This window comes from Buteo buteo, chromosome 5, assembly GCF_964188355.1.
Source record: "Buteo buteo chromosome 5, bButBut1.hap1.1, whole genome shotgun sequence".
NCBI lineage: Eukaryota > Metazoa > Chordata > Aves > Accipitriformes > Accipitridae > Buteo > Buteo buteo.
This window is the reverse complement of record NC_134175.1, coordinates 41,258,276-41,274,406: the sequence shown is the minus strand read 5'-3', so window position 1 is coordinate 41,274,406 and position 16,131 is coordinate 41,258,276. Positions and strand designations below refer to the sequence as shown.

General features: G+C 48.7%; 1 protein-coding gene across 4 annotated transcripts in view; it reads left to right on the top strand.

The window, feature by feature from the left end:
* Positions 1–2,454, top strand: part of HSPBAP1 (HSPB1 associated protein 1) — a 38,765-nt gene extending 36,311 nt beyond the window's left edge. For 2 of the 4 annotated variants that reach the window (XM_075028786.1, XM_075028787.1), the window contains exons 7-8: positions 750–860; positions 1,070–2,451. In XM_075028786.1, coding sequence (XP_074884887.1) covers positions 750–860; positions 1,070–1,627 — 669 coding nt within the window. In that variant the 3' untranslated portion in view covers positions 1,628–2,451. Of the gene's footprint in view, positions 1–749; positions 861–1,069 lie in introns of all 4 variants that reach the window. The other 2 variants (XM_075028788.1, XM_075028785.1) reach the window with 2 other exon arrangements.
* Positions 2,455–16,131: the final 13,677 nt, after the last annotated feature.

Genomic DNA, 16,131 nt, shown 5'->3' with positions numbered 1-16,131 from the left:
CTGTCTCCTTCCACATACCCTTCCCTTCCATATACAAGAAACTCAGTTAAGTGGGTTTTGTGCTGCTATCCTAAGCTAGCTAGTATCCAGCTGCCCAAGGGGATGATGCAGGAAGTGAAGGCCTGAAACAAAGAGCCAGTTACTAACTTAGTTTTGCAAGAGAGCTTTCAGAGGAAACTTTTTTTCCTTCTGCTGATGTTTAAAACTGCAGCAGTATGTCAGCTGCTGTTACATGATAAAATATTTCCTGAATTTCCTTGACTCACTTTTGTGCCTCTGTCGCCCCCAGATAGTTGCTGCCTTGCTGTAACATCCTGTGTTTTAAGTACTTAAACTAGACATATGTAGATATATAAAATTTGCTATGTACTTCCATGGTCTTTCTAGTCCTAAAGAGCTATATATAAACGCATACATTAATTAAATGCTAACATTGCATTGTAATTTCAAGGACCAGATTCAATTAACAGAACACTAATAAGGGAAGAGATTATATACACACACTAGAATCTACTTTTGCAAATCCTTATTCAGATGAGTAGTCACACCAGAGCCTGTGCTGTTACTCATGTGGGGGCCGTATGCATGAGTAGGAGCATCAAAACTCTGAAGCCTTTCACTGACTTGGCATACATGAGTATGGCTTTCAAACTAAGACCATCCATTCAGTTCCTCCCAAAATCTTCAAGCTTTCTGCAGAGATCCAAGTGCTAACCTATCTCCAAACGCTTTCTGTTCCCCTGAGGCAGGATGCAGATCATGAAGCCCGTGTAGAAGAAGCAATAACTCGAATGCTAGTATGTGCCATAAAATCAGCAGAAAATCCCGGTGCTGGAGACGTGTGGCTAAATCCCACAGAGGTAAGCCCTCTCTTGCTCCCATTATAACAGTGATAACAGAGAATTACTGACATTTTGCTTAGCTCCCCCTGAGTCTTTCTGCTGCCTGAGAAAAAGAATTTTAAATTCCTTCCCTTCACGTAGCAAAAGTAATTCATGGAAGATAATCATGCAACACTGAATTGAAACATATCTCCTTTTAACTGAGTGTATCCTGGGTGTTTTCTTAGGTTGAGGCAACATCCCATGAAATCAATCTTCAGTACCTGAATAAAGCAGTGTCTGCATATTTCAAGTGTCAAAAGGCAAGTGTGTCAGAGCAGGCGTGTTCCAGCAGCACTGGCACAGAGCAAAGGACAAGTGCCTCACGCAAGAGGAAGAAAAGGGAAGTTGGCTGTGAACCAGAGGGCTGCAGATTACTAACCCATGAATTTGGCTTTTCATCATATAAAACAGAAAAGCTGCAGAAAATACCTTTTGGGCCGCATCTTATTCAAGTTTTACCACAGCCTCAAGAAACAAGCTCAATGGGTGCAGTTGCAGTTGAAAGTGACAGTAGAGATCTTCTCCATGAAAATGAAGGAGGACATTTTGGAAAATTACACTGCACCAGGAAGCAATTGGTAATGAGTAATGACTGTGAAACACCTGCACATCAAATGGATTCAGACAGCAGTCCAAATGCCTCACAAACAGCCCTTTCTACCAATGATTTGCTAGACTGTTTGGTTAATCCGCATGTCATCAATTTAGTGGCTCGGCTGCTGTTAGAGAGAACAAGAGTTTAATGCTGGAGTGCTTTATCATTTCTGAAATAAAGAAATCAAATGGCAGCCTTGTTCTGGGTGTTTAAGGTCTGTAATAATTGAATGTTTTATTTCAAATAATTTTAGGTACAGATAGACAGAGTTAATGGTTAAGTGGCAGATTTAAGTTGAGCTGAAAGAAGAATAACTGGTTAATGATGGCTGGGAAGAGAAACGTGTGTCTCTGAGTCAGAGAGCTCCTTAGTGTTACGAACAAAACAGAGCATACACAGTTATACTCCCACCATGATGTGTGGATGGGATCTTTAAAGTGTTCTACAGCTCTGAGCTGTGAAACAAGTATGGCTTGACAATGGGAGCGAGTGCTGGGACATGGTTACATAGCAGAGGAGGACTGAGAGTGGGAGAAGATAGACTGACTTACTGTAGGCTGCAGCCCTTGACCACATTTGAAGTGAAATGGTCAATAAGTGATCCATTGATCACATTAGAAATATTAAGCTCAAATAAACCTAACCTCAGCCAAGAGGCAATGCACTCACTAATGCATCTACTTCCTCCCTTCCACAAAATAGCTTCAGTTTTGTCACAAAGCTCTAGGATGGAGTGAGACAAAAGCCCTTAGCAAGAAAGTGGCCTTCAGCTCATTCGGAAACACTTGAAGCTGGGAGACAAAAGGCCATTGGGAAGTTACTGTTAGGATTTATTTAAGGCTAGTTGCACACAGTTCCCTATCTCTAAGAAACAAAACAAAGCAGTTACAACTTTCTACCTCTGTCCTACTCTTTACCATAAAAAAAATCATTATATTTTGATTGTTCTTTTGGTTGTAAGTGGTTGCTGTACAAGAACATCCTTTCTTCAAAGTAGAGTGGTCCTTGGATTTGTTTTTGAAGGCTGGGTGGTCCTTTGATTAAAAGGTTACGGAACTTGAAATATAGGCAAGCATGTGGGTTAACACTGAACCTCTGCATGGAGGCTTGGGGAAAAAAAAAAAAGGAAAGAAAGCTGCTGACATCTTCTGGGATGCTCTCACCTCCTCTGCTTTCTCTGTGGTGGCAACAGAGAATGGCAATCGCCCTAGCCATAGCTTCAGAGGGGTTCTGGGACAATTCCTGTGAAACCTTTGCTTTCAAAACTTACCTTTGCTCATGTCTACTAGCACCTACAAACCCATTTCTGTCATTAACACATTCATAACCCTGCACCACCAGCCCTCTAGCAGATACTTCCTTTGCCCAATACCTGTTCCCTGCTAAATACATGAAGCTAGTGCTGTTTTTACAAAGATCACCTTCCAGCAAATTATAGTTGAAAAATCATGATGGCTGAGGTGCTTTCTCTCTGCCTTGACACAGGTGGCATGCTGGCAGGGCCCTGATGGACAATGCTAAGTGCTCTAGGTATGCACCAACAGGTCAGAAATCCAGGAAACTTCGCCATTTAAAAAATCCCCCCAAAAACCTAATACACTTGGAAGAGGGTTAAATTTAAAAGCCTTGAAGGTTCACATTTAACAAGCACAGAAACCTTATCTTGATGGGCCCTTTCATGTGTGGTTACTTCAGCTACGGAATGGGGCAGGATTTAGCTCTCATTGCTTCCCAGGCAGCCAGAGCAAAGAGGAAACAAAAGTTGTACATGTAGTTTGCTGGAGACCTTGGCTTTGAAAAGTGACTGTGAGTTAGTAGTAGGGGCTGTACCAGCTCTGTCTTTGACCCAGAAATGTGCAGTTTCAAATATCCTGCTCTACCCTTGTAATTGGGCTCAGACCCCAATGACACTTATGTATCATCTTCAGCAGCAACCTGCAGGCAAGATGCAATTCTCAGCAGCACACAAGAAAATCCACTTTTCTTGTTTTATGTTAATACACCAAAGCGTCTCGATAGGGTTGCACCACTGCAACAAGACCAGAATTTAATAAACAGTCCCATTGATACAGTTCACGTTTGTGCGTTGGCACTGCTGTGCCAAAAGTATTAAAAATTAGTTCGGAAACATCTTAATCACATCTGCTGCCTTTAGTGATTCACCAGGCTCCTAGGGAGCAGATCTGTGGAAGAAGGCAGCCCCACGTCGGTACGCGGGCTCATCTCGGCAGAGCTGGGCTTTAAGCGACAGCCCGCTTGGCTCCTGCTGCTGCCCTGGTCTCCTTTCCCAGGCTGACCAGAGGGGCTGGGACCAGCCAGAGAGCACCGCTGCTGGGAGCACTTGTGCTGGGGAGGAGGGGTTGCAAGTGCTTCATTTTAATAGTCTTGCAATAAAAAAGCTTTTATATCTAGAACAGGTATAGGTGGGAGGAGGAAAAGCACAGGCAGTAAAGTGGAGGAGGTGGATGGTAACACCACCTCCCGGTCCCCACGATGTGAATTAACTTCCTTAGCTTAAGCTTTCCTCCCAGCGCAGAGATCGTCTTAACATACCCCCCGACAATACCTACACCAAACATTTCCTCCCTTTGTATTCTGAATAACTGTCCTTGAAAAGGCTCGCTGAATGTTTCAGAGGTCTTTGCGGGACTTGCCCCCATGGGCAGAGGCTCCGGCGTCCACGTCGAGGGACCCGTCTCAGACCTGGCACAGGAGCAGCCGTTCGCACAAGGCTGAGCCGCGTCACTCACTGCTCTGAACAAATACCCTCTCTCTGGGGACGGTTGCAGTTTATGCCTGTCGAGGTGCAGCCTGTGATTTAAAGGCCAGGCTGTGGCCAGAAGCCATTAGCAAAGGGGACAGGGAGGAGAGGTAGCAAGCCTGTTTAGGATGCTAGGCAAAAGCAGCAGAAGGACTTCATGTCTCACAGGCGCAATATAAAATCTCAGTCATACGCTCGGCACACAGGGTTAGAGAGAGAAACGACCACAAATTCAGAAAGTCACGTATGGCAAATGGCTCACACACCAATAAGAGAAATTTATAGCTCTGACCTGATTCGCAGGGTACTGAATGCCTTGGTTTCTGCTGCCATTTCTAAATTCATGGCCACTGTGTGGAGAAGCTCGGACAAGTTTCTACATATTCATAGCATTAAAAATAAATGATTTCTGACCCCTCTGGTGACAGCCTGGCTCAACAAAGAGCAGGAACCCAACACCTAGCCCTCTGCAACCACTAATAGAAAACTTTCTTTCCTCCCCCAAGAAAGAGTATTTCCTACTCACTGTCAGCAGCAGACATGGCTGAGCTCGTGGCCTGGAGTCATCACCAGGAAGGTCACAGTGGTGACATGCTCTTCCTCTCTGCTTTAGCAGGGTGACAATAAGAGATTACCACCGCACAGCTCAGTGATGAAGTTCAAGCCGTGCTCCAGCCCAGGGGCCAGACCAAGCAGTGGGCTGGGCCAGCGTGTTCATCTCCCCACGCGTGTCCAGGCCATCCTCCTTGCCCAATGGAAACCGTGGGTCTTCCTTGCCCAAAAACCAGGTTTACAGAGTGGTTCATGGGCCAGCCTGGTTCACCTCTCCTAGACTGTCTTGACATTGCTACTCGCTGTTCCTGAGCACAACCCTCACCTAAAGGGATTTGCACTTTGCTTGTCTGCAAAGAAAAAAAAAAAAACCCATACCCAAAAAGTCCCACTTCTCAAGACAGCAGGAAGGGAAAAACCCAAAGAGTTGCATCTTCCAGAGTTTTAGTCTTTCACCAAAAACCTCCCCACTACATTTCACTGGGTACCATTTTATTTCAGAGCACTATTTCCCCATCACGTTCACATCTCTCAGGACTTCTGCTCTGGCACTGTTTGCTTGATGCCACAGAGCAACTCAATTGCAGAGCTGTGACATATGCTACGATATGGGTGTTAACTATAAGTTGAAGTTTTAACTAACAAACATGGCATATTGAAGAGGCAGAGAGAATCCTTCCACAGTACTAGTTGCCCTTTAAAATAAAGGCAGTGCTACATATTAGTCCTTTTGCCAACTAGCAAGCTCCTTGCTGTGTTTCTTGGCTGCAAATGTGAACTGTTTAGGGGTACAGCGTGGGCAGGCTTCCTCTCTGAGGGAGTTTCCTGACATTTCTGGTGTTACTACATCAGTGGCTGATGGGGAAAGACTTTTGCAAATGGGCAGGCTGGGTTTACCACCCAGTTCCTCTGAACAGGTGAGGAAAAGGAGCCTAGGTCTTCTGTACCATGCTTTTCTGTTCTCCAGGCAAAGAGGTCTGATCCCATAGTGAGATGGGGACAGATGTTGCCACATCAGCTGAAGGGGCAGTGGGAGGATGGCACCTCTGCATAAAGAGCTGCACATTTTGGTGCTGTGTTTTTGGAGACGTCCCAAGTGGATTCTCTGCTAGACATTCATTTCTCCATCTGATTGCTGGGGTTTATCCATCTTAATGGGATGACTGGAAGCTAGAAGCTCTGGTCACCTTGGGACAGTCAGCTTGGCAGGACCATGGCATCCAGGGCTCTGGGGAGGACCATAAGGCAGTGGGGGCCAAGGGTGGCAGGTGCTGTGGGTCAGGGATGGGGGGAAGATTTTTGTGAAAGTCTCCCAGAGGCCCTGGGAACACAAGCAGAAACCCAGGAGCTCTGACCTCCCGGGGCCCCCGTGCTGAGGGACCTGGGGAGTCCTGCAAGCAGGTAAAGCCAGAAGCGTTGCTTTGCAGCCAAATCTCACGTGCATTACAACTGTCCCAGTCCTTGTGTTATTACTTACCTATTTACAGGGACAGTGTGATGGAGAGACATGGCTAGCTCCCTGCTCAGCATGTGTTAACAGTTTCTCAGTAAAATCTAGCTCTAGGTTTTGAGGGCGCAAACTTTGCTCCTTCCAAAGCTCTGGTGAGATTGTCCCAGCAATGAGTTCTGATTCCTTGTGATGACCCCTGAAAACCACTTCATGAATGTCTGAAGCTGACACGTCAAGCACCAAAGTACTTTTAAATCCCATTTCCCAGCAAAGGAGGTGGGCCTGCGTCTTTCCAGGTCAGAAAGGTCACTTGCAAAAAGGGTTTTCATCTCCCTGAGGGCTGACTCATGTGGAGCCACTCTCTGCCCTATCACTGCCACGGGGAGGGCACCTCTGAGCTTTGATGGCAGCCAGAGGGTTAAATTTGTTCCTAAATTCCTCTCTCACCCCTGCCATGCCCCCTCCTCCTGCTCCCCACAGCCTGGGGATGCTCATCCAAAGCACCAGGCAGTAAAACTCGCCCATCCCATTTAACCAGCACCAGCCTTGTCCTGCCCTGGCAGGGCACATGAATCTAGTCCAATTAGCAGCAGCCCTAACAAAGCTGGCTGAAAAACCACCATTAAAATGAAAAACGGTGTTGTGTAAAAAGAAGGCAGAGCAAGCAGGGCCATAATACAACTTACTGCCATCCCCAGACGAACAGCCTCATAACTTACAAGGAGCTCAATGCCTCGCCTGAGTTTTAGCGTGTTTTTCCCTGGGGAGGTAATGCATTACCTCCGCCCCATGCTCTGCATTCACTCAGGGCTTTGGGTTTTTATCTAAAGAGATTAGGATCTCTGCCGCAGTTAAAAATGGAGCTTTCTGCTACGTAGCGATAGTTTATTGAAATGTGGTTTAATTCCTTGTTTGCTGCCACCTTGACTGAAAGCTAAAGGATTCCAGAGATTGATGCCACACACTGCACATCGATCATCACCACTTCAGCCATGACTGCCTTCTGTCTTCTTCTGATAACCCAACAGCCCCATCTTCCACGCAGCGGCAGTCCCGTCAGGATAACCCAGCCTGGGTGAGCCACCTCTTCTTCCAGCCAGGGACGTGATGGGATCAGAGGTCTCTGAATCACCAACATACTTGACTCTAAGCACGTGAATAGACCTGATTGCCACTAAGTTGCATCCATGAGGAGGAGCCTTATGGGTAGATCAAGGCCAGAGAGCAACAAGACCAACTCCAGGATACAACACATGCTATCAGAAGCATCCCCAGCCCTTTGGCTGCTTTCCTGTGTCTGCAGCCTTGTTATTACCATTTTTAACTTCAAAATAATGTTTAAAACTCTATTAGAGGAAGCACTAGAGCATGGACTGGTAGAAAACAAGCCTGCCCTGGCTAGGGTGAGAGAGGAAGGAAGAGATGGCCAAGCAGGTCTTTCCCATCTCTTCCTCTTCGGAGAGTTAATTAGCAAGGCAAGGTAATAGCATTTGTGCATTTACTGCATGCGCTGATTACAATAAATTTTGTCCTGCATGTTAAAGTAAAAAACATCTCACATCCGCCAAAAAGCAATCAGGACCAATTAATGAAGATGTAATTTCCCCAGATGCTGCTATTAACATAATTCACAGTGTTCCTAGCAACATGAATATAATTAACCCAGTTAACCATGGCTCTCGTCACCGCTGCACACCAAGCTGCCCATGCTGGCAGAAGAGCCTTGCCGAGCCCCGTGCCCAGGTTGGCACGTCCATAGGGCTGCAGGTCAGAGCTGGGTCCCATTCCCCCTCCTTGGGGCGTGGGTTTGGGAGTTACAGACATGACCCACAACCCAGCAGCGGCAAAGGCTCTTCTCAGAGGCAGGACAACACAACAACCCTTACCCCACACAGTTCACATAACTCAAATGCACCTCTCCAACGGGACGGGTAATGCTGCAGCAGAGCCACCCCAGTCCTGGAAAAGGCACACGCGCAGGTCAGTCAAACACGTGGAAAAAATTAATAGTCCTGTAACCCAAGGTGTCCTCCAGCTCTTTTTTTCAGATTCAGACTCTGCATAATGACACGGTAAGCACACAGCATCACCTTCACCACTATCCAAAGTGCAAGAACTTACTGTTGGGGAGCCGCAGGACAATCCGGGAGCTCAGGGTGACCCTCACCGATGGGGTGCAGTCCTACAGGGGCTGGTACCTGGGTCCACTGACACCTCCACACACAGCAAGCCATAAACCAGGTCTAGAGTCCCACCAGAGCCCAGCAGCTGGGAGCAAAAGGAGACAGGGCTGGAGAGACACCATAACAAGGGTCTAAAATCCCTTCTGAGGGCAGGGCTCAAGCCAGGACAGCTGAGCTGAAATGGGGCTCCGGAGCCCGTGGGCATCTGTGGGTCCCAGGTGAGGCTGGGCAGGGCCATTAGGACCTTCAGGTGCTTCTCCTCCAGTGGTAACAGAGCAGTGGGCAACCATCAAAGTTTTACATGGCACAGCCTGTGCTTGCTGTGGGTTGAGGACAGGTGATGCTCCCGGTGCTGATGGAGAAGGGCAGCAGCCGTGGGATTTCCTCCCTGCTCTGTCCTAACACAGCTTCCCCCCCTCCCGCTTCTCAGGTAGCAGCCTGGGGTGAAGAAGAAGAGGAGGAGATGAAGGTTCAGGCGTTCAGACCAAAGTTCGGGGGGTTTCTCAGTGCTTTGGTCCTTGCTGAGCCGAGGCAAAAGTCTCATCCCGTGCCTGCGTCTGTCTTCCTCTCACCTGATCGCTCCTCAAACCCGGGAGGCAGGAGCAGGAGCTGCCCTTGGGCAGGAGAGAATTGAGCCTCTTGCAGCCCCCCCGGCCATGTTTTAGCAGCACAGTGGGATCACTGCCGGCCTTCGGGGCTGAAGGGTGGGTGCAAGCAAGTTGCTTTAGCCAGTCCTAATATATTGCACAAAATTATTTCAATTTTCCCTGATTTGAGAGGCGAACTGATGTTTTCAAGTGGTCAAAATCGGTCAGAAGCAGCAGTTTCACCCACACCTGACTGTGTCCTGAAAGGCTTTCTGGGCTGGGTTTTTGGGCTGGTTTTTTTTTCATTTCCCCCTCCTCCCTTTCATTTGCAATGAAACATCACATCAAAAAACCACAGGCAGTATTTCTAAAAACTTGGAAGGGCTTTTCTCTCCTGAGGGAAGAGCCTGTGATTTCTCTCCTAGCCTTTATTCTGGTGAGAGAGAGCACAAGAAAGGGGACATTAAAAATTAATGAGTGCTTCCCCCCTCCCCCCCGAAACTGAAATGCTGAAAGTTTTCAGATGAATGTAAACTATTCAGTTCTTTCTTTTGATAGCTTTGGTCAATAGGGAGTTGATTTCCCAGCCAGGTCCGGGAACACCTTGAAGCTCCTAAAATTTGGAAAAATGTTGACCAAACTCCATTTCCTAGCTTGAGACAACGAGTGCTTTAAAGAATTCATCTGGTTTCTTGCAGATTGATTTAATTCAAATCACCTGAAAATACTAGGCTTAAAAAGATGGGTAATATGCCAGGTCAGAAGAAGCAGGACATTTTAATGAAAGTACAGACCTCTCTAAACCAGTAAGTAGTTTAACAATTATCCGATATAATAACATGTAAAAAGATGCTATGGACAAAGGTGAAATCATTCATGTTAATTAAAATGTCTGAGCTGCAACACTCCTGCCTTAATAGTGGATTTAAGCTGCGGCATTGTAAAGCGATGATAGAACCATCATTGCTTTTGTGTAATTAGGGAAGAAATACAGAATTAACAAGTGCCTTCAGGAAGGGCCAGAGGAACACTGCCAGCTCCTCACCACCACCGGGCGGGTGGTATTTGGGGGGTTTTCCTGGGCACTAGTGGGAAAGCAAAGTGCCAGGGAGATGGGGCTGCCCCCCTTCTCTGAGAGATGCGGTCACCAAACCGGACTGGCTGCGAGCGCCAGGGACGACTTGGCGACACATTTCAAGGCATTTTCTGCGCAGCGTGCTGCCCTTTCCCATCCTCTCCCCATGAGTGATGGGTGCTCCCCTAAACCCCTGCAAGCCTCGCAGGCTGCCGGGGCTGTGCTGCTGCCCCAGGGAGGTATGAAATATTCATCAGGAAAAGTGAGCGAGAAAGCGAGCGATTGACTCCGTGGCCCGGCGATTAGGGCATGAGCGAGGGGGAGCTCAATTATTCATACCCAGCGGAGCAGCTTCAACAGCAGGGAGAGCAAAGCCTCCGAGCACCTCGCTGCCAGCGGCTGGAAACCCTCCCGGGGGCAAGAGAAACCCCTTCTCGCTGCTTCCTCATCCTCATCCCTCTGGCGCGTGTACCCCTTTTGCAAGGGATGCAATTTGGTCCCCAAACCCCAGAGTGGGGCCGAGACTCTGCACCCCCAAAAGGAGGGAGCTGGAGGGAGGGAGCCCCGGTCTCCCAGCAGCATGGGGGGAGCACGGCTGCTCCCCCAGCATTGCCTGCATCCGTCTGGGTGCTGGGCTCTGCCTGCTCCCGCCACTGAGCACCCAAAAACATGCTCGCATGGTGGTGCAGGTGGGGGCCGCAGGGGGGTCACCTCCAGCGCCCAGGAGCACCAGCCCCACCGATGCACAGCACGCGCCAAGGTGGCTTTTTGAACAAAGTTTTCTTCTTTTTTTTTTTTTTTTTTTGTTGCACCATGGTAATTCTTCTTTTCCATCAGCTACAGAAAATCGATGCATCTTTTCGTTTAGAAGTCCTGGCTTGAAGCTTTCAGTCCCTTAAATCATCTTCCCATGATTTAAGGGGAGACAAAAATCCCTCTCTGGTGCCAGCTGCCGTCACGCCTTCCCAGGAGCAGGCCCACCGCGGAACGGCGACGTGACGGCACGAGGCGCGCGAGGGGCCGAGCCCCCGTCCCCTGCCCCTTCGCCCTCCTGACCCCACCAGACCCCCCACCAGCCCACAAGCACCTTCTGCCCCAGTTCACGACGGCGGCTCGGCTCCTTCGCCTTCCTCGCACCCTGCAGCCTCGCAGCACCAACGGAGGGGATGGGTGCTGGCGGGACCCCCGGCTCCCAGAGGGTCCCTGCAGGAGCAGCCCCGTGCCACCGGAACCCCGCAGCATCCTTTTGACTCGCAAACGGCGCAAACTCGGTGGGGAAATCACTCGAGCACAGCCAGCGTGGCGTGCCGGGAGGCCATTTCCAGCCCCGCTCCTGGGAGCGCAGCAGCACCTGCATACTAATCCAGCCAGATGTTATTAAAGCCTCGATCAAATTGAACATAGAGAGCTTTTAAGTTCTCCCTTTGGATTTATCCAGAATAAATTCTTCTGAGAGAATCAGCTAATTGATGGGTTACTTTTAAAACATTTTGGCAGCTTGCTGGGTTGGAGCACCGGTGCGAGGGAGCTGCTATCCCTGTGCCCAGCCAGGGATGGCTGGTGGGATGCTTATGGGGTCCACGTGTTTCCCTAATGCTTTATGGACTTGGCTGAAACATCAGGAGGACGTGGAGAGCCCCAGAAATAATTTTTTTAAATTCTGTACTGAAGCCTTTTCCCTCCTTCCAGCTTTCAGATTCATTTATTTAATTTCCCTCCTTGAAATAAAGACTAATGTTGCCGAATCCAAAAGCATGGCTCCTTTGTCTCACTTCACAAGGAAAGAAAATAGCCTTGCTCCCCTCTTAATGCTAATGCATGAAAAATCTTCCAGCAAAATCTCCATTTATCAAGCCAGATTGAAGGACACACAATGGAGGAGCTTATTGCCCTGCTGCCTTTTACCTTGTACCTCTGTTTGTATTATCAAATGGCGTGATTAAGAAGATTGCTTTTTCTTTTAAGTGTCACAGGACAGAAAATTTACAGCGAGGGGAAGCAGGAAAGGACATGGGTGCAGCTTTACATAGAAACTGGAGCGTTTCCTAACAATTAAGAGGGAGACGTGACGTTTGAGGCACAAGGTGATTTTCAGCATCGATGCACCACGTGCCCCGTGTCACCGAGGGGCTGTGGGAAGCTGTTGGGGGTGGAGGGCTCAGGACGGGTCTCTGGTGATGCCGACAGTTCAGCTACCAGCTGTCCCAGCTGTGGGGAGCCACTCCACCACGTTTATCAACCAATAATGGAATAATACTGATGCTTTTTGCTGGCCTCAACACAATCTTTTAAACAATTATTTATAGAATTAATAGAGAAGTCAAATAACCCAAATGAATGATAACATTTTAAAGTAATTATTTGCTACAAATGAACACAAATGGTTTCAATATATAATGCATTAACTCCAGCAGCGGGGAAATTCATCCTAATTAGAGGTGTGCTTGGGCTGCGGCATGTTCGTCGGGGTGCTCAGCTCTGGGACCTGCCTGAAACCCTTTATCAGCTGTAAATCCATATTTTCTTCCCTCCCATATAAACACCTCATGGCTTTTACTTTTGAGTAACACGCATCCATGGCGAACTTTTCCTTTTTGTCCCTTAACTGCTCCACTTTGTCCCATTTAATCCCACAGGAGGTACGGCAGTGGAAGGACACAGCCCAGCCATAAGGCTCATCTGCTCATCTGCTCTAAAGTAATTTTTTCTTGCACAGAAAATTTGTAGCAGACAATGAGAGCATTTTAATGCCGGCCTCCCTTTGCCGGCAGCCAAATTCACCAAGACAAGGGGGGAATGAGCCCAGGTATCCACAATTCCGATGGCACCGGGCGGGAGCTGCTCCCCAGCCCTCCCAGCCAAACCCCATCACTTGGCCAAACAGGGACCATGCCTCAAATCGATTGTCAGGGCAGGTATTTTGTGGGCATAATGCAGTTTCTTCCACTTAATTCAATGACTGCAAAATTAGATTACCTTTTCTGCCACCTTTTTATTTGTACCAAAGGCACATGCTTTCCACCTTTTATTTTTATCTTTCCAGGCAGCTGGCATTGGACAATGCAATCAGTGGTGACACAAAGTTTCTGTTTCGATTAATGAGAGAGCAAAGTTCTGGGGGAAGGAGAGGCAGAAAAACAGGGATGGAGGAGGACTCATGATAATTCAGGATGATTAGGGCTAATTGCTATGTTTTACTGCCAGTTGCAGTTTCCGAAGCAGAACTATTGGGCTGTGAAGGTCTGGGGATGTCCCTCAGGTGCTCGCAGTGACGGCGGGGTGGGCCACCTGGTGCCGGCTGCCCAGTTGCCCGTGGGACTCCCTGTCATCCCACTACTGCTCATGAAGCCCTGCCGGTATGCACGGGGCAGGCAAAGGGACAGGGACTTTGTCCTGATAGATCCAGCCACAGCAGCGGGATGTGAGAGATGGAAGAAGCAGCTCAGTTTGCTGTAGAAGTGCCATAGGGGGACCGTGATCCTTGGTGCACTGCCATGGCACCGCGTGGGCAAACAGCAAACCCAGCCACGTTTCTTGCCAGCACATTTTCCCAATGGGAAAACCAGAAAGTGCTGGTCTGCCCGCAGCATCCTTCCTTCTCCTCTCCCTCCGACGTGGCTGGCTCGCTCCCTGAAGTGTGGCAGTTTATGTCCCTCATTAAACACAGTGCTTGCTGCAATCATCGTCCCCATAGCACCTCGTCCTCTCATGGATGTGTTGGCTCTTAATTCCAATGGCATCTCGTGGCAAATGGGTCCAGTTAAATATTTCCCTTAGCTGTGTCAATGCTGTCGCAGTGTAACCGTCTGGCCCTCCCTCTTGTGTCTGCCTGACAGCCGCGGATGGACATGGTCACGTTTGCTTTCCTCTAATCCTCCTTTCCCACCTTCTCTGTTGGCCTCATCTCTATCAACCCGCTTCACTCAGTATCTCACTGAAGACTGAGGCAGTGAAATCTCATCTTGACAGACCTCAGCAGGAGCAGGATTGCACCCAGACAGCTTATATTTTTATTAAGCAACAAGGCACATCTACTCCTCCAGCCTACATGGGTCACCGTCACCCTGGAGCTACACCAACCAGGAGAACCTGGATTGCTGGGCTGCCTCGAATGCCTGTTTTGCCAGTGGATGTGTGTGATGAGCCCACACTCGCGTTAGCCTATTTTTCAAGGCATCTGATTTGCTTTCGGAAACTCCCAATCCTCAGGAAAGCAAAAGGAGAAGAGACTTGGCTCCTTCCCCAAAAAAAGCACAGTTGATATATAAAATGTTCCCTGAGCGCTCCGAGTTTGCCTTGCTCTTGCGTAGCTTAAAAATTGCACGAGGATCATGGAAATGGGGAGATAGGCTTTTATCATTACTAGTTTTGCCTGTTTCTCGTTAAGTTTTTCCATCTCCATGGCCTCTCTGGCCAGATGGGATCCTGCTGGCAAGGGGTGGATGTCCCAGGTACCCTCCGGGCTGCCGTCCAGCAGAAAACCTGATGAGCTCCTCCGACAGAGCCCAAATCGGCATGGAAAGCATCTCCTGGGATACGGGATATTCATGCGCAGCAAAACCTTTCACCGGGAGAGAGCTGGCCTCCATTGCGGGTCCGTCAGGAGTGATTTCAAAGGGTTTCCACCGGCCAGCTGCCCCACTGCTGTTTCCCCAGCACCATCACGCAAGCAGGGCTCGGGGGGCACGAAGGGGCTCTATAATGGCATTTATGGCCGTCCGCGGTGGGGCTGGCCTGCGCAGAGATGGGTCAGGCGCGGAGGCAGATGATGGTGATGGGAACAACATGGGAGCAAGCAGAGTTCCCGCTCCCAGGCGTCTGTGTGCACTTGGATATCTGCGGAGAGACGTCCACATTACTGAAAGGGATGGTGGTAAGGAAGGAGCATTTTCCAACAGAACTATATCCTTATTTATTTCTGGGACCTAAAATTTTACCTGTGCCTCAAGCCCTGTGGCAGCCTTAGGAGCAGACCTGCCAAAGTCGTCTTTGTGGAGAACAGAAGTTTGGAAATAACAGGAAGCTTTTATCCAGAGCAAAACCTTTGTCATAAAACTTCAGAAAATGAATTTCTTTTTCAATGGGTCCCCTGGGGCCTAAAAAATAAATATCTGAGGATTCATGTAGTAGTAAAAGTCGATAAAAATCTTTGAAGCAAATGGGCTATTGAGGAATTATGTGTGGAAATGAATGGATGGATTCTTCTGCAAATCTCTTCATAGAGGTGCCCTGACATAATGAAGACACAGTAGGTGCATTAGTAAAAATCCTCTTTTTAATAATTGCTGTACCTTATGGTTTTCCTAAAGCGACAGTTTACCAGATGGAAAATCCACTTAAAGATTTTTATCTAGAAAGGAGACTGCAGTCGTTCAGCAGGAAGGAGCCAGCTTCGTTCTCCATCCCCTCCCTGGGATGGGGGATGCCATACCTGCCTGTGTAAGACTCGAGAGCAGTAAAAGCCTTCCTTTCCCCTGGCAAGAGCAGGTCAAAAGACGATCTGGGGTCCACAGCCAACTTTATGGCAGCAAAATGCAAGGAGAAAGACACGACGTATGGAAATACGGTGGTTCCTGGCCAGGGCAAGGCCAGACACGTCCCCCACGGAGCACCCGATAGCCAGAAAATGCACCAGCCCGACCCCTCGCTATCCCAGAGGCTGGGCTTGCTGTGTGGGGGTGCTCCCGGGACCCCCAGTCCTCGGAGCGACGGCTGCACCCTCCCCGTCGCCCGCCCCACATCCAAACCAGCTGCATAAATAAGGTCCCAGTATGAGGCACTTGTTCTGCAGCTCGTAATGGTGTTTACCAGCCCTCGCGGGGAGTTTTTCACGCACCCCCTGAAGAACATGAGCAGAGTTAGTTTTACATAAGTGCCGAGCTTTGCTGCGGAAACAGCGCTCCCTGGTTTAATTATTATCGATTTTCATTTTTCCAAGGAAATGTTGGGCCTCTCTAAACCCCACGCTGCTGACTCCAGAGATCTCAGAACAATTTTGGCTGAGCAAGCATTTCTCTTGCAAATCTAAATATTTATGCTACAGC